The sequence below is a fragment of the Urocitellus parryii genome, chromosome 6, assembly GCF_045843805.1.
Source record: "Urocitellus parryii isolate mUroPar1 chromosome 6, mUroPar1.hap1, whole genome shotgun sequence".
Taxonomy (NCBI): domain Eukaryota; kingdom Metazoa; phylum Chordata; class Mammalia; order Rodentia; family Sciuridae; genus Urocitellus; species Urocitellus parryii.
In genome coordinates, this window is record NC_135536.1 from 172,857,455 (window position 1) to 172,882,707 (window position 25,253).

The window sequence follows — 25,253 nt, forward strand, 5'->3', positions numbered from 1 at the left end:
GACAGCACAGGATTTTTTAAAAGGCTCTGACTATTACTGTATGATACTCAAAATGTCTAGGATATAATTCAAAATTACCTGACATATGAAGAAATGTGAAAAAAAGACCAACATTAACATGAATTCAACATCAATTCATGTTAATGTTGAAACGACACAGCTGTTGAAACTATCTGATAAAGTCTCTAAAGCAGGTATTATAAGAATGTTTCAAAAAATAAGGACAACAGTTGGGGATGTACCTTGGTCATGGACCACTTGCCTGGCTGGCACATGCAAGACCCAAAGCTTAATCCCTATGCTACAAAAAAAAAAAAAAAAAAAAGGAAGAGGAAGAGGAGGAAAGAAAGAAAAATAAGAACAAATCATCTCAAAACAAAGGGAAGGATGGAAACCTAAGCAAATAAATAAAACAGAAGGAAGAGCAAAGTGGAAGTGTTAGAAGTAAAAAAATTAAAACTTTCTTAGAGGCAGAGGATGTGACCCAATGGTAGAGCATGTACTTGGCAGGCACAAGGTTCCAGGTTCGATCCTCAGTGTGCATGCGTATGTGCGTACACACACACACACACACACACACACACACACAAATGCTTAATAAGTGCCCCTTGTGTTGCCCAGCACACATGAATTCTGAGTCCAATTCATCTTGGACCAACGTTGTATATTGCCACCAGTAGCTGAAATGATAGCCACATGCCCTTTTTCCTTTTACCTAGTAAGAAAGCAATAAGAAAGAGGTGATGCAAACATGAGGATCTTGGGAACCCTCACAGGAAGAGCGAAACAGCCTTTTATCTATGGATTTTTATGGTTTCTGTCGCAAAGGCAGGACTATGTTTTGAATAGATGCCCAATTCAGAGTCATGAACAACCACATGAGCACAGGGTGAAAGTGAAGCAAGTTTCTTCCTGCTGGGCTTCAGGGGAAACTGGATGCAGGAATTCTCTCACCTCCAGGTGGCTTTCTTGCTTCATAATTTGTGCTCTCTACAGTCAGATCTTCTCTAGGTGGTAGGGTTAGTGTCCTAGCAACAGCTGGGTTTGCTCTTTTACACTTTGTCTCTCAATATCCATTCTTCCTGATTTTTAGTTGGGCATATGTCCACCTAGAGTGGAAACTGTATTTCCCAGCCTCCCATGTAGCTAAATTTGGTCACATAATGGCGTTGTAGTCAATGAGGTGTGAGGGGAAGAGAAGTATGCAGCCTCTAGGTCATGTCCTTAAAGGAAAGGGGTTGTGCTGTCACTCTTCCTTTCCCTCTTCCCACTCTTCGAAGGAGAGCATGTTGGAGAACCATCTGGGACCATACATATGAGGGTAAGATTCTAAGGACTGAGAGGCAATAAGAAGCATGGGTGCCTGCACAGCCCGTGAATTCTTACCTGCACTGAACCATCTGCCTCTGGACTGTTACATGAGAAAGACAATAACTTCTCCTTTCAGCCATTGTTGACTCGGTTTCTCTTACAGCTTATGTCCTGCTCTAAAAATTGACAAGGCAGACACAAACTCAACTGAAATTCTAGGGAAGGGGATGTAGACAATGAGAACAGTGTCAGAGAACTCTGAGGTCCTGTTTAAAACACTTACAGGAGCACAAACAGGGAGATTAGTTCACATCTGCCTCCCTAGGTCTTAAGACAGTGCCACAAGGTTCTCTTCTGTCTCCCACTCTAACATGCACTTGTACAGCTGGCCAATGCTTTAGACTTTTGCTAAACCTGGCTAACGCAGGAAAGCATTTCACCACACTCCAGGCAAAGTCATGACATGACACCATGTATTGCTCTCATTGCACTTAACGGAACAGAAACTTTAATTTATATGGTCAATTGTCTCTTCCACACCAGACTGCAAATTCTTTAAAGTCTGGGAATGAGTATATTCTTCACTGCTATGTCCCAAGCATCTACCGCAGTGCATGATAACTAATAGGTGCTCCATCAGAATATGCGATGGTAAAGTTGGGTGAAACGAATGGAAGCATCCGGACAGGCTTCATGCAAGGCAATGTAAGCACTGCCTCCTCCTCCAAAGAGAAGCCCAGAAACTTGAACCATTTACTGATCGGTAACATGACACACGTGCACTGCCTTCTCACAGCCACCCACTCTGCAGGCTGCGCAGCCTGTGCAGGTGTGAACCTGCTCCAAGTCACCCTGTCAGTAACTGGCCGAGCCCCAGTTAAAAAAAACTCCTGCTTTTCAGCTGGGAAACTCGGTTGAGGCGATGCCTGCCAGGCTGGAAGCCCAGAGGAAGGCAGGGAGGGGCGCGCCGCACAGGTCTTCAAACACAGCTGCATCCGGGGGCCTCGGGGCTTCCGGTTCCTCTGCACGGCGGCCTGGGCTTCCGGGACGTGCGCGCCGCGTGGGGCGCGCACGCAGGGCGGGGCGTGCGGGGGCGCGCGCGTGCGCAGGCGACGCGCGGAGGGACGAGGCAGAGCCGCGGAACCGCCGCCAGGTCCGCTCACGGTCCACGCCGCCCGTCGCGCCGCCCGCCCAGCGTCCGCCGCCGCCACCACCATGGGAGTGCAGGTGGAGACCATCTCCCCCGGAGACGGTGAGTAGGGCGCTCGCGGCCCGCGGCGCTCCGCAGCCGAGCCCTCCGCTCACCCGGCGCGTCTGTCTGTCTCCTCAGGGCGCACCTTCCCGAAGCGCGGCCAGACCTGCGTGGTGCACTACACCGGTGAGTGGGGCGCGCCCGCGGGGTGGGGGGCCCGGGCCGCGACCCCCGGCCCGGCTGCGGCCGGCAGCCGCGGCCTGGGGACCCGGGGCGTGGCGGCGGCGAGGCCCGCGTGGCCCGAGGCTGAGGCCTGGGCGGTGGCCGCGCCGGGAGGGGACAGCCTGGGGCCTGCCGAACCCGGGACCGTGGGAGCCGACGTTTTCGAGCGGTGACTCCGGCCAGGCGGTACCTCGCCCCTCCAAAGCGGTTCTGTGCCTGGGGTATTGCCTGTATGCCCACTGCACAGATGAGGAAACTGAGGCTCGGCGAGGCAAGTCCCTTGCCCAAGGTCACCCGCTCACGAATGGGCCGAGCCCTGGCCAGGGACCCTTGGGGAGAATGTAGAACATTTCTACGTCCCGATGGACACCTTCCCCTGGCTCCGCCTCTCCCTCCATTGAAAATAAGAAGGGCGAGGTAATTCAAGGCAGCGAAGTTGCCCCTTCCGCCCGGGAGTCGGGATGCGCCCTTGAGCCGCGGTTGGGAAACGTCCCACTTCCGAAGTCCCTACTTGGTGTTTCCATATGGCTGTGGAAGAAATGGATGTGCACGGTCTTTTTCTCCTCTTACTTTTGAAAACACTCCAAGCCTCACTGATGGACCAGGATGACCAAAAACTGCACGTGTTACCCGCCCCCACCCCCCGAAATAGAGATCTTTCTCATTCCCATTTTAATGAAAAGGCAACTGGAGGCTCGGGAGGGTATTGTTATTCATGATGTTAAAACCAAAGGGAAGTTTAGACCCCCTTAGCCAGAATTCAGACATCAGAGTTGCGCACCTTGGAACCATCTTTTACTCCCTGTCCTTACAAGGTCCTCGAGGGTTGGGTGGGGTGGGGGAGGGGAGGGGCTGTTGGCTCCAGGACTGGAGAGCTGTAGCCACAATTGAAGTGAATAACCTTTCCTCCCTCTCCTTCCCCTTTATCCCTTTCCCACCCTTTCCTCTATCCCCCACCTCCTTCCTCTGTTTCTTCTGCTCCCCCTTCCTCCTCCTCTTGGGCAGTTCTCCTCCCTCCTCTTCCTCTTCCCCTTCTCTTAGGGCAGTTCCGCTCCCCCTTCCTCCCCCCTCCCCTTGGGCAGTTCTGACCAAACTGCTCTGCCCTCCTCTTCTCCATCATGGAGGAGCCCCTTCTTGGGGAAAATGACTTAAATTAGGAAGGGGAAGAAGGCAACTAACATCCTCCCTCCTGTGCCCTTTTATTTCTCTGGCCCTTCTCCTTGAGTAGAAATGGAGGCCGGAGGTGGACAGAGTTAAGGACTAGAACCTTTAAAGGGCTGCCAGAAAGGGAGTATTGAGATCCATCTCTGAAGGGAACAGTCAGTCTCATGTTGAACAAAAACTGGAAAGTGATTTAAATGACTGTCCTTGTAGACAGCAGTCAGCACCTGTGCCTCAGAGGTCTAGGGAGGAACACTCGTCAGTTTGGTCATTTTTGATCCACATGTTGAGAAGAGTATTTATTTATGCTTTATTTATAGTTTTGGGTTGAGTGGGCAGTTCCTTGAATTCCTACAAGTTGATGAGGAGGTGCCTTCCACTGTAGCCTCTCCCCACCTGTTTGCAGGTGGCCACACTAGGTGGTTTGGCTGCATTTGTCCCACTCTCAAGTCTGCCCCTCATCCCTGGCTCCCCTGTGTTTTGGTACTGCTGAGGACCTGACACTGGTATGGAGGCAGAAACAGTTCACTGTGTCTCTTGGTGAAATGTCCCCACACAGCACGCCGAAGCCTTTTAGTAAAAGAACAGATGGCCGTGGGACCCAGAACACCATCAGGGCTCTCAGTGCCTCTTCAAGTCTGTGTTTTCCTCGCGGGTGGCACCCACCCACACGTTCCCAGAACAGCAGCAAGACCCTGGCATGCATTAGGACAAAAGCTTTCTCTTTTATTTCATTTTGATAAGCTCTACAAAGACGCCTTAGTGAGAAGCCAGCTCTGCCTCATGTTCACAGAATAGGCTGTTCTCCCACAGGCAGGCAGCTTTGTTCCCGTGGGTCTTTGCCACCAGCCTCCCAGGAAGAACCTGTTTGAGACCTGTGGGGGCGTGGGAGGAGGGGGTAGGCACTGTGCGATCTCATCTATAGCAGTTTAGGCTTTTAAGTCACTGGGAACAGAATCCATCTTGAGTGAACATGATCAGAAGGGAGGGTTATTGTAAAGATTTGGGAGGGGGCTTCAAAGGCAGGAAGCCCACTGTGTCTTAAGAAGAGAGAAACATTCTCAAGATGCCCCTAGTTTTCGTCTCTCCCCCTGCCCCTGCTTGTTTGTAATCCTGTTACAGATATGCATTCTTCTGCTTCTCCCACCTGATGGAAGGTGCCAGTTTCTCTGTCTCCTTTTGGGTACCCAGTTCAGATTGTTCTGCTTATATGATTGATGGTTACAGTTGCTGAAGTGGAGGATCTAGCTGACCCAGGTTTAGGTTAGAGGTACAGTCCTGACCATGTTAGCTCTGGCCATCTGTCCACTGTTGTTGATTTGGGATGGATCCAGAGAAAGAGCAGGTAGAAGTAAGGTGACAAATTCCCCCTCAGCCACCAGAGCACAATACTGTGTGATTTTACCCCTAGGATATTTTAAATGCCACCAGTTAATGGCCTTGATGTCACTCTCAAGGCTCCCACTTGTGCCTCCCATGCCCTCTAGCAGAACATAGCATGAGCAAGGTTTTAAAGTCCTACACCACCTCTGTGTAGTACCAAAGGGAAAAGGAAAACTTTCCTGGCAGCATATAAGCCATCTCTTATAGTGCGACATGCGTTGATTAGGTGGGAGGAGGTGGGGAGGTAACCACCAATTAAGTGCCTTGAGGATGAAGCTGATTCTCAGAGCCCACTCCCTGCTTCCAGAAGCTTTGTCATCTTTACTGTTGAGCTTTCCCTGGCACGCAGCTAGGTTCATGTCCCTTTTACTCACATCCGTAGGCCATGTGCCTGCCATTGTGATAGCAACCTCAAGATTGAAGAAATTCTTTTTTTATCCTTTTAAAAAGTATCTTGACATCTCGTCCTTGAATTTGGGCTTAAGTCATCCATAGCCTCCTGGCTTCTGCCTGAGAGAAGCTGAGAGTCCCCCAGCCTCAGGTCTTTAGGGATCCTCCTGGAGGGCTTCTGAGGCTCCTCAGGCAGGTGTGTGCTTTCCCGCAGCTCCCTCTTGCTTTTCTCTCACCTCCGTTCCCCCTCTTCTCTGCTTTATTTCCTGCACTGCCCTGCTGCCTGTTTCCTGTTTGATGAGCTGGTGTCTAGAGGAAGGCTCACACCCAGCAGAGATGCCTCAGATGGCTTCCCCCAGATGGATGCAATCTCAAGGCAGACAGGCTGGAGCTGTTGGGCAAGGATGTGACAGGACTTTTTCCTTCCTACACCAACAGGCCAGGCATGAAACATGGCCAGTGAACTCAGTAGACAGAGGCCTAATCTAGTGGAACTCAGCCCATGGCAAAGACTCCCATGATAGTGTGACAGCTCAGGTATTCAGAGACACTGTGGAGAAAGAAAAGCAGGAAAGGGAGTTTGCTTTTAATGAGGGTAGTTGAAAAGGCCTGTGACAAAGTGACATCTTTGCATCTTTCAAAGGAAGTCGGAGTGTGAGCCTTGTGGCTGTCAGGGAGGAGCATTCCAGGTAGAGGGGAAAGCTCACACAGGGCCAAACCTGGAGGCTGGGGTGGGTTGTGGCAGGTTGTAGGAGAACATTGGCTTTTCCTCTGAGTCAGGTGGGAGCTTTTGGAAGCTCTTAAGCTGACTTGGATTTTAATCCTTTCCTTTGTGGCTTCTGTGTAGACAATGGACTGTGGGAGGGTTAGGGCAGAAACAGGACCCAGACTGTATCCCAAATGTGTACCAGGCCAGGCCATAAGCAGAGGTGATGCCAGGTGGATAGTGATCCTGAAAGAGGTCGGAAGTCCTTTGAGGGATCGTCTTTTGCCATGTAACAAGCTCTGAGAATGTGAGCAAGTGGTCCTGCCCTTCTCAGCTTCCATGTGCTACCTGTAAAGTGGAACCAACAGTGAGGAGATGCTGAGGGTGTGAAGCTGGGGGCATATGACAGTGATGATGTCATTACACATACTGTCAGGCTCCCTGTGTCCCAGCACTGGGTATTGTGCCCACTTGGCTTTGGTGATGATGAGAGTGCGACAAAGAGCCAGGGTCTTGACACTGAACTCCTTGGATAGCCCAAACTTTCATACCACCTCTTGCATTTGGTGTGTTTTTCATGTGGCTTTCCATGCATCTTGGTGCATTTGTTTGGGCAATGGCCTCCTCCTCCTGTTTTACATATGAGGAAATAGGCACCCAGGGAAGGGAGATGGGCTGAGTGGGGATTCATCTGAAGACATTGTTCCCAGTGTTCATTGGCTAAGAATGCTGCAGCTGTTCTCTTGCATTTGAGGACCAAGGGGGGTTTATTAGTTGTGGTTGTGGCCAGCACTGAATCCGAAGGGCTGGGATTGGCCTGTACCAAGCTGTATGAGCAGGTTAAGGTACCAGTCCTGTTTCTCCTCCATTCCCTCAGCATGGTGAGATGTTAACACTGTGGAAATAGACTTTGCTGTGGAAGCTACTATCTCTTTCTGGGAGTGTCATTATCAAAATCACAACACAAATGTCCTCATTGTCTCCTATAAGTAAGAGTGGATGATAGCTCCCTTGTCTTAAATGATCCAGAGGCTTTGTTGCATCTTGTGTGTATGGCAGCTCTTCATGGAGAAGTTTTCAGAGAAAGAAAAATGAAAATAGAACAAAGAATACTGACATGTGCTACCACCTAGATTCCAGTTTTATCATAAATGCCATTTCTGTCTACTCATAGGAAAGGAGACAGCAGCAGTTCTGTAATCTGTTTTTGTGCCGAGCCATTTTAAGTTGCAAACATCATGACATCTTACTTCTCTGAAGTCTTGAACATACCCCAAGAATGGGGTTATTCTCCTTATCCTTCTCCTTGTCACCTCTAAGAAAAAGTTTTAAATGATTTAACAGTATCTAACACCAAACTCATTGAAACCACTCCAGGTTTCTTCAGCGTTTTTATCCTTTTTTTAAGACTCCCCAGCTCCATTGTTCATTCATTGCAGTTAGATGTTCTTTCTGTAATCTGAATCTATGAGTTTTGCACCATTTTATTCTTTTCTTTTTTTAAAATTTACTTTTTTTCTTTTAAAAATTTTTATTATTTTTTTCCCACATCTTTAAATTGGTGCATTATGTGCACTATTTTTTTCTTAATGACCCTGATTTTTCTAAGGCAGCAGGCTAATTATCTTATAGAATGCCCGTATCTGTCCTGTTGTTTCCTCCTGGTATTGTTTAACTTGCCCCTGTCCTCCCCCTCTTGGTTTCCTGTAAACTGCATGTTCAGTGTTAAATGTCTGAATAGACCCTGGTAAGTACCACTGTTTGTGATGCTGAATTCCATCTTGTTTGTAAAGGTACAATTTTCCCTTTGCAAGTAGCAGTGATCTGTGATCTGTGAGTGCAGACCTGCATCCTGCAGACCCCCTGGTGGTATTTCCATTTGTGGAGAATTTTTACCAGAAGACTTTTTTTTTTTTTCAGTAGCATTCACAAAGTGGCAATTATTAAAATTTTCTCATTCCTTCTCTTAGTTGTCTTCTATAAGAGAGGGTAAGGCAAATTCCTTCATTTTAAATACTATTTTTAAAGTGAGGAATCAAACTCCAACATTTTTTTCCCCTCTGTTTTAGTATACTGTGGACTCCTAAAATTTCCAGAGTCTTTAAAAATCAATGAAATTCTTTATTCTTTATATTTGTCTCATTGTCCTCCGTGTGGAAAACCCATTAAGAAATGAGCAACAAATATATCACTTAAGGTAACTTCAAAATAATAATTATGGCTGGACACACACCTATAATCCCAGAGGCTTGAGAGACTGGAAGGAGGATCACAAGTTCAAAGCCAGCTTCAGCAACAGCGAGGCACTAAGCAGCTCAGTGAGACCCTGCCTCTAAATAAAAAAATACAAAAAAGGGTTGGGATGGCTTAGTGGTTAAGTGCTCGTGGGTTCAATCTCTGCTACCAAAATAATAATAATAATGTTTTTAGAGGTCTATTTGGAGAAAAAGAAATAGGTGAATGATTTTAGTGTTTGAAAAACTTTTTAAATGCATTGTAACGATTTCATAAGCTTTATTACTAAGTTACTTCTAAATGCTGAGCTGTGCAAAGTATTATGTACATAACTGATTCATAATATAAGAAATACATTCATTACTCTCTAGAATTAGGCTGTCTCTTTATTTCAAGGACTACACTGTATTTCAAATTATTAATGGTGGAAAATAGCTGTTCTCTGCAACAATGTGTACTGCATAGTGACGCGTTGTAATGCCTGGGTATTCTGGGCCACAGAAATGATGCCTACCTGCCCTCATTATTCTCTGTTCATCAGAATTCTTTGCTTCTCTCTGACTGCCTTGATTTTGAAGAGATTAACCTGAGGAGCATGTCCATGTGTGCCAATGTCCTGTCCTGTTTATAGGATGGCTTGTATATATGTAAAGATACTGTATTGTCCTAGTACCCAATTATTTATAGAACTAGCTGTATTTTTGTTGTCACTAATAATAAAGGGTACATGAGCTTCAGATTATGATTTCCAACCTATTTTAATACCTGTATAATTGAAATAGTCCCAGAATTGAGAAGTTGGAATTGATTAATCAGTTCCTTGATTTCACTGCTCTGGTTTTGGTATCAGCCTTCGCCAAAGAGTTCTGGTTCCTTTCAGAGGGTCCCATTGACATTTTTGAACAGCCTTATTGAATATAATTTATATACCATAAAATTCATTCACCCATAGACTGTAACTTAAACATTTTGGGGGGTTGAAACTGATTTTTATGAAGTATTAATGGTTCATTATGTCCATAAACTGGGAATCATTTTTCTGCTTTGTAATTTTCTCTTCCTGATCCAAGAACTCGGATCACCCTGGCCTCCACTTGGTTCTTTGGACACAGCCAGCCTTTGCCCACGGCGCTCTGCTTAGGTGCTGCCACACTGCCCCCACTCCCATTATGTACTTGGCAAGCTCTTTCCCAGTCTTGATATCACAGCTTTTCCCCCAACAGACTGAGGCCAGAACCTCACTGTTGTTCTCTAGAGTCTCCCCATCAGTGCTTAGCATTGATGTACTGTGGTATCGAGGGGGCATTCAGTGACTGTTTGAATGAGTCAGTGACTATTGAATGAGTGGCCAGTTCGGACTTGGCATTAGACTAGCTGGGTGGACAAAGCCCACATTTCTGTTATGATTGGTATTTTTCTATTTCCTTTAAGTTAGAATGAGAGAAAAATATTTACAACTTTTTGGATTTTATTCAGTCATATAGATTAATAAAATTGTGACCAATCCTTTCTCTTGTAACCACTGCACATCAAAGCTATTGCCCAGCTATTCAGGGAAGGTGTCAGGAGATGAGAAAAAGCCTCCACCATGTCCTTAAGATGTTTACCCTGTAGGGAATGATCAGTACCCTAGCAGTACAGGTAGGCCTCAGTGAGAAAGTGGCATTTGAGTAGAGAGACCTGAGAAAGGTAAGGGAGTGATCCATGTGACTATTTGAGCGAGAACATTTTAGGCAGTGGGAACAGCATGTGCAAAGGCCCTGGGGTGGGAGTATGAGAACTTTCAGAAGAAAAAGAATTTATTTTTGAGTATTAGGCTTCACTTGTGGAGTATCCCATCATAGTTCTCACAAAAAACAAGTTTGATCTTTTTTTTTCCTAAGTAGAGCAAGGACTATTGTAAGAGATCACCTAGATGCCATACCTTTCCAGATTTTTACAGTTTCTTTCTCCAAACATACAGTGGTCTGTCGTCTGTGCAACGTTATTCACTAGCTGTATTTTTTAATGACTTGCCCATATTAAGTCTTTCCACGCAGTCAGCTGGGACTACTCTTTCTGGTCACACTCACATTTTATTAATTTACATATTATTTAATTATGTCATCTGTACACAATTAGTGTAACTGCCATGAATGGGTCTGGAAGCAAATACAGCTGACCCCCCTCTCCTTGTTAAGCATAAAGAACCCTTATGGGAGTGAAGGAGTGCACGCAGCTAGAGAGAGTTCTCCTCCCCGCCCTGCTGGGGCTGTTACTCGAGTGGTAGGTCGCATAGGAGTTTCTGGTAAGGTAGTTAAGCAGAAGGTGATTTGGAGTCTCTGTGTCTGATGAGGAGAGGGAAGGAAAACAGCTAAGCCATGAGGCCGCAGGCACCTCAGCCACACAAGCAGGTTCTAAGTGGCTTCACATGAAAATATGCAGAAAAACTTGTGTTCGGCTGGGTGCCCCCACCTCTTTTCAATGTGTACTCTCAAAAGTGTAATTCTTTAAAGGTGCCTTCAGTCCCCTTCTGTACTGTACCCAGTAGAGGGCACGTGGGAGCTCTGCCTTCCACAAAGCAGAGTACACTGGAAATGACTCCATTTCTCTTTTGAGTTATTAACGAAAAATAACCCAGTAGTCCTAGTTTTAGGTCTTAACCACTGCTTATGTGGCATGGGCCAAGGACCCGGGACACTTTGTCTGCCCAGGAGCTGCTGGCCAAGTCTCCCTCTGCCAATTCCTTCTGAACAAGAACATGCTCAAGCAGTAAGTGGCAGGAAAGTGCCTACTGCTATGGTGGAGAGGGACTTGAAACTCCGCTAAACCCCTCTTTTTTTTTTTTTAATCTTCCTGCTCCCTCTCCAAGGATTTGAGTCTGGGTCTTCCCCCAAGGACCTGCTAAACAGTTGGGAGGAGACCCAGGTGAAGGTGACGTCAACTCTGCGTGCAGCCATAGCTTTCATTTCTTTCATGGTCTTGTGCTTTTATCTGGAGGCCCCCAGAGTTTCATGTTTTTCTCACTGATGAGTGACTTCGAGGTGCTGAAAGTAAAGTCTGCCATTCTGGGATTACCCCTCAGATTCTTTTTACCCATAAAGGGAAGAGGGTCTAAATATGGAAGTCTCTTACTTGTCCTCCTGATTCTTAAAAATCACACAGTGAAACAAAAAGTGCTTTTGAATGCCAGCATTGCAAGTGCCAAGGGCTGAGCTGAGTGCCATGGGGACTCCAAGTCCAGATCTGTGACCTCAAGCTACATTCAGTCCTAAGAGCCAAGACTGAATACTTGAATCAAGAATGTGGAGCTCTTCCAGGCAGTTTCTGGATCATGAGGTGTGGTCTGTGTGTAGTCAGAAATGAAAGTGGCGGGTGCTGTCAGGATAGCAAGAACTACGGGGGTGCTTTTTGCTGAGCATGGCCTTTTGAGCCTAAAGAATGCCAGCTGTCTTGTCCGAACCGCAGCCTCGGTTGCCTCCTCCCTGCAGAGTGTGCTTTCTCTAGGAAATTACAGCACTGACGTGGAGGTGGCTCCACTGCTCCAGGGCTCCAGGACCTGGCACAGAAGACCTCCAGAGTTAAAATTGGAGCAACTGCTGAGATTTCACCTGCTGCCTGCTTTGCCTTCCCCCTCCCAGACTTTTCGTCCATTGCCAGGATGGATATAGGAGCTAAGCATAAGCAGAACTTTAGAAATGTCACTACCTACTTTTTTCTTTTTCTTTAAAAAAAAATTGTTGAAGCTAATTGACATCCTTTAAAATGTACAATTTCATAAGTTTTGATGTTTCTTTGAAATCTCTGTTCCCTCTAAAAATCCTTCCTCTTTACCCTCCCCTAGCAACTGCTGATTGCTTTTCTGTCAGCAGAAATTAGTTTTCTTTTTCTGAAGTTTTTCTATAAATGGGATCGTGTACCATTTATTCTTTTGTCTAGCTTCTTTTAGTCAGCATTATTATTTTGAGATTCATCTGTGTCATTCCAAGTATCAGTAGTTTGTTCCTTTTTATTGCTGAATATTTTCTACATATGGGCATACTTATTTATCAGTTCACTAGTTGGTAGATTATTTGGGTCATTTACAAGTTTTTGAACATTTGCATGCAAGTCTTTATATGGACATAGCATGTCCTTTCTTTGTTACTGGCTCAGTGGTAGTGGCCATGTCATGTGGGAGATGCTGTTTCTGCAGTAGTTGCCCCATTTGCAGTCCACCAGTGGCGGGGAGGTGGGGGTGCAGGTGAGAAGTCCTGTTTCCTCACCCCCTCCTCAGGCTTGGGGCTTCAGTCTTTTAGTTTTACTCATTCTGATCAGTATTAGTAGTTACCTCTCTTGGTGGTTTTAATTTGCATATTTGTAATTATTAAGAAAGGTTGAAGGTCTTTTCCTGTGCTTGCTTGCCATCATAAACATCTTTTTCAACAAAGTATCCATTTAGTGGTTAATTTTGGTAGTTCTGTATGTACTCAGGATAGAAGGCCTTTATCAGAAATATGCTTTGTGAAAGTTTTCTCCCAGTCTGAGTCTTTTCGTTCTCTTAACCGAGTTTTTTTTTTTTAATACAGAAGTTTTTAATTTTGATGACGTTCAGTTTACTCTTTTATGAGTAGTGCTTTTTTACATTGTATGTAAGAAATCTTTGCCTAACCTAAAATCACAAAGATTTCTTAGCTTTTATATTTAGGCCTGTGACCCATTTTGAGTCAGCACTTGACAATGAAGCATGGATGCCAGTTTTTGCTTTTCTATGTGTGCATTTTTAATTTCATAGTAATCATATCTGGAAATTTGAGTCTTAACATCCTCTACCATTTTCTCCTCATTGTGGGTTATGTTTTTCTGCCTCTTTGGATGCCAGATATTGTGAATTTTGCCTTTTGGAGTGTTAGATATCTTTATTCCTATATATCTTCTCAAGCTTCCTACTAAGGAGCATTTACTAGTACTAGATCCTTGTGAGTCTGCTTTTGTGATTTGTTAGCAGTGCTCAATTTAGGGCTGATTACTTTCTGCTACCTTACATTCTACCCAGTGCCTTGTGAACCACGTGTTTCTCCTATTCTGTCTAGTGGAAACAGGCACTAATCCCGGCCCTATGTGAGCACCGGGCTCTGTTTCCTCTAAAGCTTTTAGATGGTTCTTTTCCTGAACTTAGTTTCTCCAGACATGTGCACTTGTTGGTACTCTGGTGAATACTCAAGGAGGACACTCTGCAGACCTCTGCAGGTCTTTCCATAGCACTTTCCTGATAGTCTGTAGAGTCTGTGGTCCTACCTGCCTTAGGTTCCCTTCCAGTAGACGAGCCTAAGCCTCCCCCTGGAAATTCCCAAGGATGTAAGCTGGAGCAAGTGTAGGCTTATCTTTTTTTTTTTTTTTAAGTTGTAAATGGACTTTATTTACTTATATGTGATGCTGAGAATTGAACAAAGTGCCTCACCCATGCTAGGCAAGAGCTCTACCACTGCTTCAGAGGTAGATCTGAACCTTTTCCTCCATCTTGACTTGTGACCACCTGCTTCTTTATGTCCTGCAATCATTGCTGACCAGCATAACTCCCACTCCAGAACACTGTAGTGCACACTCATTCCTGCCTCTTGACGGGCACCACTGCTTACCCTCCTTGGCCTCCTCCCCCGAGTCTTCTCACTCACTCACATCCATACTAGGGTTTGTTACTCCCCATTGGGCAAGCCCTTCTTCAAGTATCTCCTTATCCTAGAGCTTGTGCCAGTTGTGTGACATCCACTCAGACACATACCACCATTTATGAGAATATTGCTTGGCTTTGGGACTTGAAATATGTGAGATCCTCTCCTCGGGCCTAAGGAATACCCACCCCATCAGCCCTTCTGTGAAGATGAAGTCGGGGGATTGACAGATGGTAACTGTGGTCAGAAGTTCTGGAGTATGGCTTACATCCTCTTCCCAGAGTCAACAGCTCATCTTGAAAAAGCATAGGAGAACCAGGATCCTAGGCAGATTCTGCTTCCTGGCTTTTATGATTTGCTGAGGTAACAGGGAGTGGCTTTGTCCCTCAGAGTCCCACACAAGTTTAAGAGAGCAGGATTTAGAGGTCTGCACAGACCCAGAGTCTCTGCACTGAAGAACATTCTCACCTCCGGAGTGGATGGGGTGTAAGAGAAAAGTGTAGGGAGTCTGTCTCAATACCTTGTGATTTTTCATTGCAATCAGAATATGATCTTGCCCAGGACTGGGCCATGTTCAGATTTGGCCTAAAATAGGATAATTCACCTGTAGGTATACTGTATTTTTTAAACTATGGGTTACAATCCAATTCTTTTTAAAAATGAGAAGTGTAGCAACCATTACCTAGAAGTTTTGTTTTGTTTGTCCCTATATAAAATATATCTACTGAGTCCTGGCCTAAAACACTGGTCTGGTTATCACAGGTCAGTGATACCACTTTGTGATCTTGGTTGTCAGGTTCCATTTCTTTATTACTTTATGTCAACTGTACATTGGCGTGTGCTAAATAAAATTTTTAAAAGCTTAAACTCATACCAGTTAGGTTGTATTCAGCTTTAAGTAACAGAAAATGTGACTTAAATCCTCAGGAGGCTGAAGTTCAAGGCTAGCCTCAGCATTTTAGCAAGATCCTTTCTCAAAATAATAAATTCTTTAAAAAGGACTGGGGATGTTGCTCAGTGGTAAAGCACCTCAGATTCAATCCTCAGTACAAAAAAAAAAAAAGCAGATTTTTTTTTTTAGTTTAGTTTTTTTTTTTTTTTAGTTGGACACAATACCTTTATTTTATTTATTTATTTTTATGTGGTGCTGAGGCTCAAACCCAGTGCCTCACACATGCTAGGTGAGCTCTCTACCGCTGAACCACAACCTCAGCACCCCCCTCCCACCTCCTTTTTTTAAAATAAGACCTTTTAGAGCTGTTTCAGTTTCTCAGAAAAATAGAAAGTAAGGTGTGGAGATTTCCCGTGTGTCTCTTGGCCCCTTGCATGCATAGCCTTCCTTCCCCATTTTTTCCATTCCCCACTAGTGTGCTTTATTTGTTAAAATTGATAAACCTTGGGGCTGGGGATGTGGCTCAAGCGGTAGCGCTCTCGCCTGGCATGCGTGCGGCCCGGGTTCAATCCTCAGCACCACATACCAACAAAGATGTTATGTCTGCCGAAAACTAAGAAATAAATATTGAAAATTCTCTCTCTCTCTCTCTCTCTCTCTCTCTCTCTCTCTTTAAAAAAAAAAATTGATAAACCTATATCATAATATTATCACCTAAGGACCATAGTTTACATTAGGATTCGCTCCTGGTGTTGTTCATTCTTTTGGTTTGGACAAATGTATAATGACATATATCCACCATTATAGTATCATAAAGATTATTTTCACAGCTCTAAAAATTCTCTGTTCCATCTGTTCATGCCTCCCTCTCCTCCTAACTCCTGGCAACCACTGATCTTTTTACTATCTCAATAGTTTGCCTATGATCACCTCAGAACCCCTCCTTTTTTCCCCCAGTTGCTGGGCATTGAACCCAGGGCCTCATGCACGTAGTAAGCAAGCACTCTACCAATGAGCAGTACCCCAGGCTGTTTTAGTTTAAATTTTGAGATAAGGTCTTCCTAAGTTGCACCGGCTGACCTCCAACTGGCAGTCCTTCTGCCTCAGCCTCCCAAGTAGCTGAGATGACAGGCATGTGCCACTATATGCCACCTAGAATGTAAGTCTTAAAGGAGGTGGCTTGGGTTGGTTCAGAGCCCTGGTGCTCTGGCCTTCCCCTGGTTATAAGGTAGCTACTGTAGCTTCAGACGTCACATGCTCACTTGGCAGCATTCAGCTGCGTGGAGGGTAGGGGCTTTTTTCCTCAGTGTGTCTCTTTTTGCTAGTGAGGCAGAACTTTCCTAGAAGACTCTAGTAGATGTTCACAATAGGTGAAGTGCCTAAACTAAGTAGGTCTTAGTGCCCAAACGGGCCCGTACGCCTTCACACCAACATAGGGAAAGGCTTAGATTAATCCGGTTCATCTAGCCGGGGCTCTTGCTGCTCCTGGAGGGTGATATTCAGTCAGAAAGAGGAGCCAGGAACTACCCTTCATCCTGTATTCCAACTCAAGGTCTGTTCAAAGAAGTACAGACCAGGAAGAGGCTATTTCTTATTATTGGTCCCCTTCATGGTTCACAGTTCCCATTGGGCTAAATAAAGGCTTTTTACTAAGATACCCTGCCGTTGACTGCCTCTGACCTTGGCCAGGTTACAGAGTTTTGGAGTTGGTTTCCAAATTTCTGCTACATGCAGCCTCAAGGTGAATGGAAATGCTCCCTGTCTGTTCAGGAAGAGGATTCTGGACATTATAGCGGTTCATTGCCTTACCACTAAGCTCAGTTGTGTTGGGTTCAGTGCATGAAGCAAAGCTTGCAAGGGGTACGTGTACAGTGGCATTGTGGAATTGGGAAACTGCGTTCCTCTCTCCCGCTTACTCATTTGTAGAAGACTGTTCCAGTCCTACAGCTGGTAGTTGTGTACTAGTGAAGGGATGAGCTAAATCTGTACCCCAGCTCACCAGTTCTGGAGTGCCAGCTCCTGCCTCTACATGGTGTTTTTCTCTCTTATCCTCAGTCCCAGGCTTCAGGCAGTATCCGTGCCCACTCTGCCCCAGGACATCTGTCTCCCCTCCAGCTCTCAGGACAGCAGCACCCATCCCCGAGCCCCATTTCCTATTTTGTTAAACTCCACATAATCTGGTAGTTGTGATAACATTCTCAGTTCATCTCTGCTTTCCTGTCCTTATAAATATTGCCATGTTTTTTAGGTTGGGATTTCCCTGCTTCCCTAAACACAGCAGAATTTTGTTTGGGTGAGTCGTTTGAATGATGCTTAGAACCCTGGTGGTTGCCTATCCTCAGCTTCCAGTAAAGCCAGTGTTGTGTCAGTTGTACATCAACAGCTGGCCCCATCCCATCTGGGATTCCAGTGTGAGTTTCAGGAACTAGGTGGTGTCAGCTATTACAAGTGGCTTACTTTGACTTCTGGAGAAACCGGTGCTGATGGTGTGTTTTGGAAAGGGGAGTTGCAGATGTCTGTCACAGATGTCTTTTCCCCTGTTCTCATAGCTCTCGCCCTCTGGGATCGCCATCTCTGGAGTTCCCCCTTTTGTTGAAGGGTGCCATTGTGGTTTGGCTAGGAAACAGTCTAGTAGAAAGAATGCAATATTTGGAGTTATAGTCTAAATTTACTACTTCAAATTACTTCACTTCTCTGCCTCAGTTTCCTCATCTATGTAACCTGGGATGGTGCTGTGAAAAGAATTGAATGAGTGTGTGTGAAGAAATGAGCACCAGAGGTCTGGTCACCACTGAATCAAATAAGTAGGACGAAAGCTGCACAAGTTCTTTCATTCCTCTGGTTCAGCCCATGTGGTTCCTTTTCTCAGGAAGATTATGACAACTCAAAGCCTGCCTTGTTATTGGTCCCCTTCATGGTTCACAGTTCCCATTGGGCTAAATAAAGGCTTTTTACTAAGATATTTACTAAATAAAGGCTTTTTACTAAGGGTCCAGATTCCTTGATGGAATACCACACTCTGTGGTATGAGAGGGGTTCTCTAGATGAACTCCCAGTCACCCCAGCCTGGAGAGCAGCAATATATGGGGGTCACACTCAGCTTCAGAGGGGATCATGGAGTGGCAGTGGTGGAGGGGTTTGCCTCATCTTATCAGTGAAAGAGAGGTTACATGGTATATGTTAAAGGTACGGGGGAATTAGGGAAGGAGGGTTGCCTCTTGCCCTGTAAGCCCTGTGTGAGCCTAAAGTTATTCTTAGTCTGGGAAGAAATCCGCAGGTTGCTGGAACGTCATGATGGAGGGAGTTGACGCTCTCTGCCTTTAGACAAGGAAACTGCTCTTGCTACTGGGAGGCAAGGTCCCTTTGTGGATGACTTCCTGAGGAACCTCTACAGGTCTGGTATAGAGGGATTCCCCAGAACCAGAGCTGCCCAGTAAGGTCCCAGGGGATCCTCCCTGGGTGCCCAGTTCCTCCCGGGCTAGAACGCCCTGCTGGCGATGGCGGGTGGGATGGGTCCTTTGCTGCTGGTTTCTGACTTGCCTCATGTCTTTCTCCTCATTGCTCATGTTACATCTGCCCTTTTCACAGGGATGCTTGAAGATGGAAAGAAATTTGATTCTTCCCGGGACAGAAACAAGCCCTTTAAGTTTATGCTAGGCAAGCAAGAGGTGATCCGAGGCTGGGAAGAAGGGGTGGCCCAGGTATGCTCTCCTTTGTTTTGTTTTATTTCCTGATATCTAGCTTTGAAATTATTTTTATAGATAGCACATTCATATGATTCAACAAATTTTTTTAAAAGTATAAATGAAAAGTATCATTCTCATTCTGCCTCCACTGCCTAACACCCCACAGGTAACTTTTTAATAGTGTTTCTTGTGTTATGGTTTCTTTAAGCTACACAAAAACGTGCTCCTTTCTCTTGCCTTTATACAAATACATTGTTCTTGGCTTTTCCACTTAATCTATATTGACATTTCACACCAGAGCATAAAGAGCATAAAGGAGTATAGCTGCATAGTATTCCCTTCAGTGGGTGTGTTAGAATTTATTCCACCTGAGCCCTAATGATGGCATTTTCAGTATTTTGCCATTTTAAATAATGCTGCGGTGTCTCATCTTGTATGGACTTGATTTTACATGTATGCAAGTGTTGCTGCTGTAGGACGGATTCTCAAAAGTGGGGTACATGGCTCAGGGGACCTGCGCCCTGTATTTATCAGGTCCTACCGAGGGGGTTTGTCGGGATTGCATTCTTTGAACTGCCACGGGCAGGCTTTGGGGGTGCGGTGTCCTCCCCACCCACCAACTGAGTATGGGGTTAGAACTTTTGGCGTTGGGACAATATGATGAATGAAAAATGTTATCTTGTATAGTTTAATTTTTTGTTTGTTTGTTTTATTGATTGTTGATTACATTATGTTAGACAGCTTATGAGAGATCAGACTCATGAAGAGAGTCATTTTGCTTGAGTCTGTTTCCTCACCTCCTTCCTCCCTATTTGTGGAAAAGCTTTTATTCTGCCAATGCTTCAAAATTCCCAAGAGATGATGGGGGACCTAGAATTGCCAAAATGTAGTAGGATTCTGTCAAGCAGATTTTTTTTTTTTTTCTTTAATCAGGTAAGGGGGTGTTCATGGTGGGCTGAGACCTAGCGGGCTCTGCGTGATGGCAATTAGTCTGTTATCTTCTTATCGAGGAGAATTGGAAATTTAACAAGACAAGAAGAAAGATTTCTGTCAATCTCGTTTCCAAAATACACAGTGTTCTACTTTCTCCATGAAATATCACTGACTTCTCTCTAAATAGACTGGAACTTGAAGCCTTCCTACTCCTGAGTGTGGGTCTCTGTCCTGAGGAGAGAAGGTCTGGCAGTGCAAGGAAGGGGCCCTGTGTGTTTTGCCTCCCTCGGGAACTCTTGTCAGCCATGCCATTTTGCCCCTCCCCTGTAATTTGGCCAGCTCTTGAGTCTGTGGTCCATCCCCCGTCTTTTGTGCCAACCATTGTTCACACCACAGACATCCTCTGTCTGTGTCTGCACTAGGACAATGACTGTGTTGTATGTCCCAGGTGTCACAACTGCCACTGAGATGGTGTTACTGACCTACTTCATGTCTCAGGTGTGGCGAGGCATCATAAGTGACTGGGAGAAGCCCAGACTCCCCTGGACCCAGTGCTCTGGGGTGGGTCATAGCCCTGTCACTTGGGACACGTTGAGGTAGATTGAGAGCCACACAGAACTCCCTATACTAAACTCCCCTGCACAGAAGCCTTCAGCCAGTGAGTTAAAGGCATAGGAAGAAGGGAGGATTGTCTTGTGCCCCTTCTTTTTTGACACTGTTAGCGTTCTGGTTTTTCGCATTTCCAGGTATAGAATCATACAAGTGCTAGTTTCACGGCCTCCCTTTTTTCGTCTAACAGTAGTCTTGGGCATCTGTCCATGGAAGTATATTCACAACTGCTATATTCCAACTGTGTGGACATGCCTGTGGAACCACTCCCACTGAGACGGGTTGTTAGCATATATTGTAGATGTACATTAGCTCAAAGAAATGATTATTTTGAAGTTATTAGGTAAAGCCATAAGTTTTAACTGTCCTTAAAACTGTGGTCTAATGTGTCCCAGTTTCTGAGAAGTGCTGTGGAAGTGTGGATTCTGAACTGCATTAGCAACATTACTGCACTCCCCCTTAGTCAGAGCCAGGGGCACACCGTGAACAGTCAGAGGAGAAATAAGCGAAGGGTGGAGATTCAGCAGAAAACCTGCTCAGTGTTTCAGGAAAAGACATTTACATCTGTTGGCGTATTTGATTAGAAACTCAAAAAAAGTGTCCAGATATATTTTTTTTAAGTGAAAGTTTTTCCTTCCTCTCTGGTTACTCACCACTCTGCTTTCCATTGGAAAACACTGTAATTTTCATTGTACTTCCAAAGATGTTTTCTGTTTATGTAGTAGGGCAAATATAAATATGTGTACAAATAGGAACTCACTGTACATACTATTCTGTACTCTGGAAAATCATATTATCTGCTTTTTTTTTTTTTAAGAGAGAGTGAGAGAGGAGAGAGAGAGAGAGAATTTTTAATATTTATTTTTTAGTTCTCGGCGGACACAACATCTTTGTTGGTATGTGGTGCTGAGGATCGAACCCGGGCCGCACGCATGCCAGGCGAGCGCGCTACCGCTTGAGCCACATCCCCAGCCCATATTATCTGCTTTCAAGTTTCTCAGTATGAATGTAAATATATAAATATAGAAAACAAAAAAAGTAGACTATCCCCAAGTATTACTTTATCTATGTATTTGTTTTTAAAGCAAAAATTTGATAGGCCTCTATATTGGGAGTTTAATCTGTACTTACTGACTTTTTTCTTGTCATTACTACTTAAACAACAGAATATAAAAACTTTGTAGCATTTAAACTGTGTTAGGTATTATAATAGAGGCTATTTAGAGTGTTCAAGAAGATGTTTTTAGGTTATATGCTAATATGTTTTTTGTGAGTGACTTGAGCATCCACAAATATCAAGGGATGGCTGTAATCCTTTTACAAGAGCATAGATGCCGCCTAACCACATGTCCTCTGAGTGACAGATCACTGATGGACTGGAAGGCGTCCGTCAGTAAGATCTAGGTGGAAAGATTGTGGACCTGATCTTTAGGGGTGTCAGGGTTTTTTAACTGCTGTTGGAATCCTTGGAGTCTCACTGCTCACCTCAAGTCCTTCAGGAAGTAAGGGGTGCTGCCTGCAGCCTGGGCAAGTACAGAGTTCCTGGGATTTCCTAATAAACACCATCCTGACCAGAGAACACCCCAGGAAACAGCTCTGCTTCTCCAGAGACAGATGTGTGTCCTGCTGAGTGTTTCTTTCTTGTTCTTTCCACAGATGAGTGTGGGTCAGAGAGCCAAACTGACTATCTCCCCAGACTATGCCTACGGTGCCACTGGGCACCCGGGCATCATCCCACCACACGCCACTCTGGTCTTCGATGTGGAGCTTCTAAAACTGGAATGACAGGAGTGGCCCCTCCCTCAGCCCCCTGTTCCTGGGTAAGGAAACCTGCTGAAGGCCTCAACTACCTTTGCTCCTTCCTTGTGAGGCCCAGAGTTTGATGGGAAGAGAACAACAACAACAACAAAAAAAGCCACAGGGCTCTCTTTCCCCCTAGGTTCTTCCCTGTAAGGTGTCCTTTCAGTGTTAATTAGTGTATATCTAGAATGTAAAAGTTGGTCACCCTAAGGAAAGGGACAGCTTATACTCTCCAATTAACTCAGGATGGCAGCTGTTTAAAGTCTTTTTATGTCACTTATTAACTAAATCTTGAGCTGGGACTGTGGAGACACAGGGCAGATTTCTAGTTTTGGTGCTTTAGTTCTCTAGAAATAAGGCTCTGATGACTTTGCTTCCCCCATTTCTAGAAGCCCAGGAGAAAAGCACCTCTAATATGAATACCATGTCTACTGTGTGGCGCTCTCAGCTGTAGGGTTCCTGGTTACTGCCAGTTAGATGATGTGAGGGAGGCTGACTGCCCTGGGGACCGAACCCAGGACACTCATGGCCAACTTGTACCAGGGAGTGGGGCAGAAAGATAAGGCCAAAGGATGCTCGTGAGATGGAAGGGATGTGCTCAGACCAGTCCTGGGAAGGGACTGCATCTGTCTTCCTCGGCAGCAAGTGAGGAGCCTAAGTCCTGGAGAAAGACCTTCCTCAGTTCCATCCAGGCAGTGGCAAAGTAGGACCAGACCCATTTCCTGATTTCCCTTCTTTTGCCCTTATTTCTTAGGAAACCAAACTGAATATCCCAGTGGCGCATCCCTTTTCATGTAGGTATTAGAATCACTAAACACACCTGCTGTCATTCCTTCCCAACTGGCCCAGACCTTTCTATTCCCTTCCTCTCCTGCTCCGGGGACCACGAGGGCACAGACAGGGACTGGGTGAGGGTGCTTTTGTTTGAAAGCTACAACAAATTGCTGCCACCTGTGCCATGGCAGTTGGAACTACTTGGAAGCTTGGCTTGCGGGGGGCTTCCTGGAGTGAGAGGCTTCTTCCTATCAGTGATCTTCCTCTCCATGGCCTGATCCTAGGTGTAAATTCACACCAAGGTAACATAGGCCCGGCTGGACTTGACAGCTCTAGTCTCTTTGCTTGTCATCCTACCTGGAGGGAATTCTGGACCTTTAGAGAAGCCTCTGTCCACCCAGAGGTCTACACCTAACCCAAACCCCCTCCTGTTCATTGAGAGCTGAGTCATTTAAATGTAAAAGGTTGCATTGGGAAGATTCACTTTCTGTAAACCCTGATGAGTTGGAGAGAGGGAAAGGAAAAGAGAAAGGTGGTAGGACACCCTAACCTAACCTTCCCTGCCCTCTGCTGAAGAAAATTTCAGCACTTCCTGCAAAGGTCTCCAAGGAATGGCCAAGGGCAACCCAGAAAGTTGTAGATTTGAGTAAACGAACTGGAAACATTTCCCAAGTCTTTTCACCATGTCAAGAACCAATTAGAGCTGTGATTCTCAGGGTGGATTACACATTAAAGACCTGAGTAGCTTTTGAGGTCACCCTAAACCAATTAATTACAGTCACTAGGAGTGGGGTCCAGGCATTACATTTTTTTTCAAGCTCCGGGGTGGGCCAAGCTATACATAGCCAAGTTGGGGAGCCATTGATAATGGGGAACTCCACTGCCAGCAGCAGGGTCCAGCCCACCTGCTGTTTGCAGCAAGCCAAACTTGGCCTCAGATTAACAACAAAAGAGCAAAACAAAACACATGGACCAGTTTAAGCAGGAAGAAGGTTACTCCCCTGGGAATCCAGCCAGTGCCCATCTGGCTTTCTCCACCTGGAAGAGAAGTGATGTGGTCCCCGGAAGATCTCTCAGCTGCAGGGGATGGGACTTGGCATGGCAGATGGTATTGTGTCTGTCTCCACAAAGAACACGGAGTTGCTGGAACTCACACATTTTTCTGTCCCCAACAGATCTGCCATGGAGGGATCCGGTGCCTCCAGACGCGTGCACATGAATCCATACGGAGCTTTTCTTGGCGTGTCCCACTACACTTTGTATAAACATCTACCCTGACTGAATGTGTTCTGTCACTCAGCTTTGCTTCTGACACCTCCATCTCCCCTTCCCCTTTCTCCTTGTATGTGTGTTTACCTAAACTATATGCCATAAACCTCAAGTTAGTCGTTTTGTTTTCATTTTGGGGTGAAGATTCAGTTTCAGTCTTTAGAATCTAGGTTTCCATTTAAGTATCTTGACAGGTATTAACAGCACAAGTGATGGGTTAACTTTAGAATAGGAATTGGTGTTGGGGGGTGGGGTTTGCAAGAATCTTTATTTTATTTTATTTTTTTGGATGAAATTTTTATCTATTATATATTAAACATTCTTGCTGCTGCGCTGCAAAGCCATAGCAGATTTGAGACGCTGTGGAGGGCTGAATTACTCTCCTATGTGAGAAATGTCCTTGGGTTAAATTCAAAGCCCTACCCAAAACTGCAGTGGGGAGGGAAGGCCTTTTCCTCGCCAGCCCACCCCCTCCCCAGAACCCCTCTGCCTTTTGAAAGCAGATCACTTTCACTGCGATGTTGGACACTACAGGTATCTGTCCCTGGGCCAGCAGGGACCTCTGAAGCCGCCTTTGTGACCTGGCTGGTTTTGGTTTGGGGTCTTTTGGGGGTTTTTTGTTTTGGGGGTTTTTTTCCCTTTCTTTCCTCCATCTTGTGGTTTTTCTAATGGATTTTCAGAACTTTTGTAATATCGAAGCTATCCAAGTTCCACTTCATAAATTTTAAGAACCTTAATTGAAAGTTTAAATTGAAGGTGCTGTTTGTAGACTTCAACACCCAGTGAAAGCCCGGCCATCGTGACACATCCTCGAGTGTTCTCTCAGAAAACGCTGCTGGCCAACGCAGCTGGCCAACGCAGCTTCAGCACCGCCTGTTTTTTGATGCTTGGCTCTCTGCTGATCTCCAGGTTTCCTGGCTTTTTGTCCCTCATCCCCTTCTTACCCTTTGCTGTCCTGTGTAGTGATTTGGTGAGAGAAATTGTTGCTTTCTCCCCGCTTTCCCCCGCACCACATATGAGTTTCAAGTTTTACTATTGCAATAAAAGTGCTTTATGCTGG

The 25,253-nt window shown here is 45.4% G+C and overlaps 1 protein-coding gene across 2 annotated transcripts; it reads left to right on the top strand.

Annotated features, from left to right (window-relative positions):
* Positions 1 to 2,408: 2,408 nt before the first annotated feature.
* Positions 2,409 to 25,253, top strand: Fkbp1a (FKBP prolyl isomerase 1A). Of its 2 annotated transcripts, XR_003301976.2 has the most exons (6): positions 2,409 to 2,563; positions 2,642 to 2,689; positions 18,711 to 18,823; positions 22,007 to 22,170; positions 22,905 to 22,944; positions 24,100 to 25,253. XR_003301976.2 is itself a non-coding variant. In XM_026402083.2 (5 exons), exons 1-4 carry the CDS (start codon positions 2,527 to 2,529, stop codon positions 22,133 to 22,135), a joined length of 327 nt encoding a protein of 108 aa, XP_026257868.1. In that variant the 5' UTR covers positions 2,409 to 2,526; the 3' UTR covers positions 22,136 to 22,170; positions 24,100 to 25,253. The 2 variants fall into 2 exon arrangements, 1 of the variants encoding a protein (XP_026257868.1); XM_026402083.2 differs by lacking the exon at positions 22,905 to 22,944.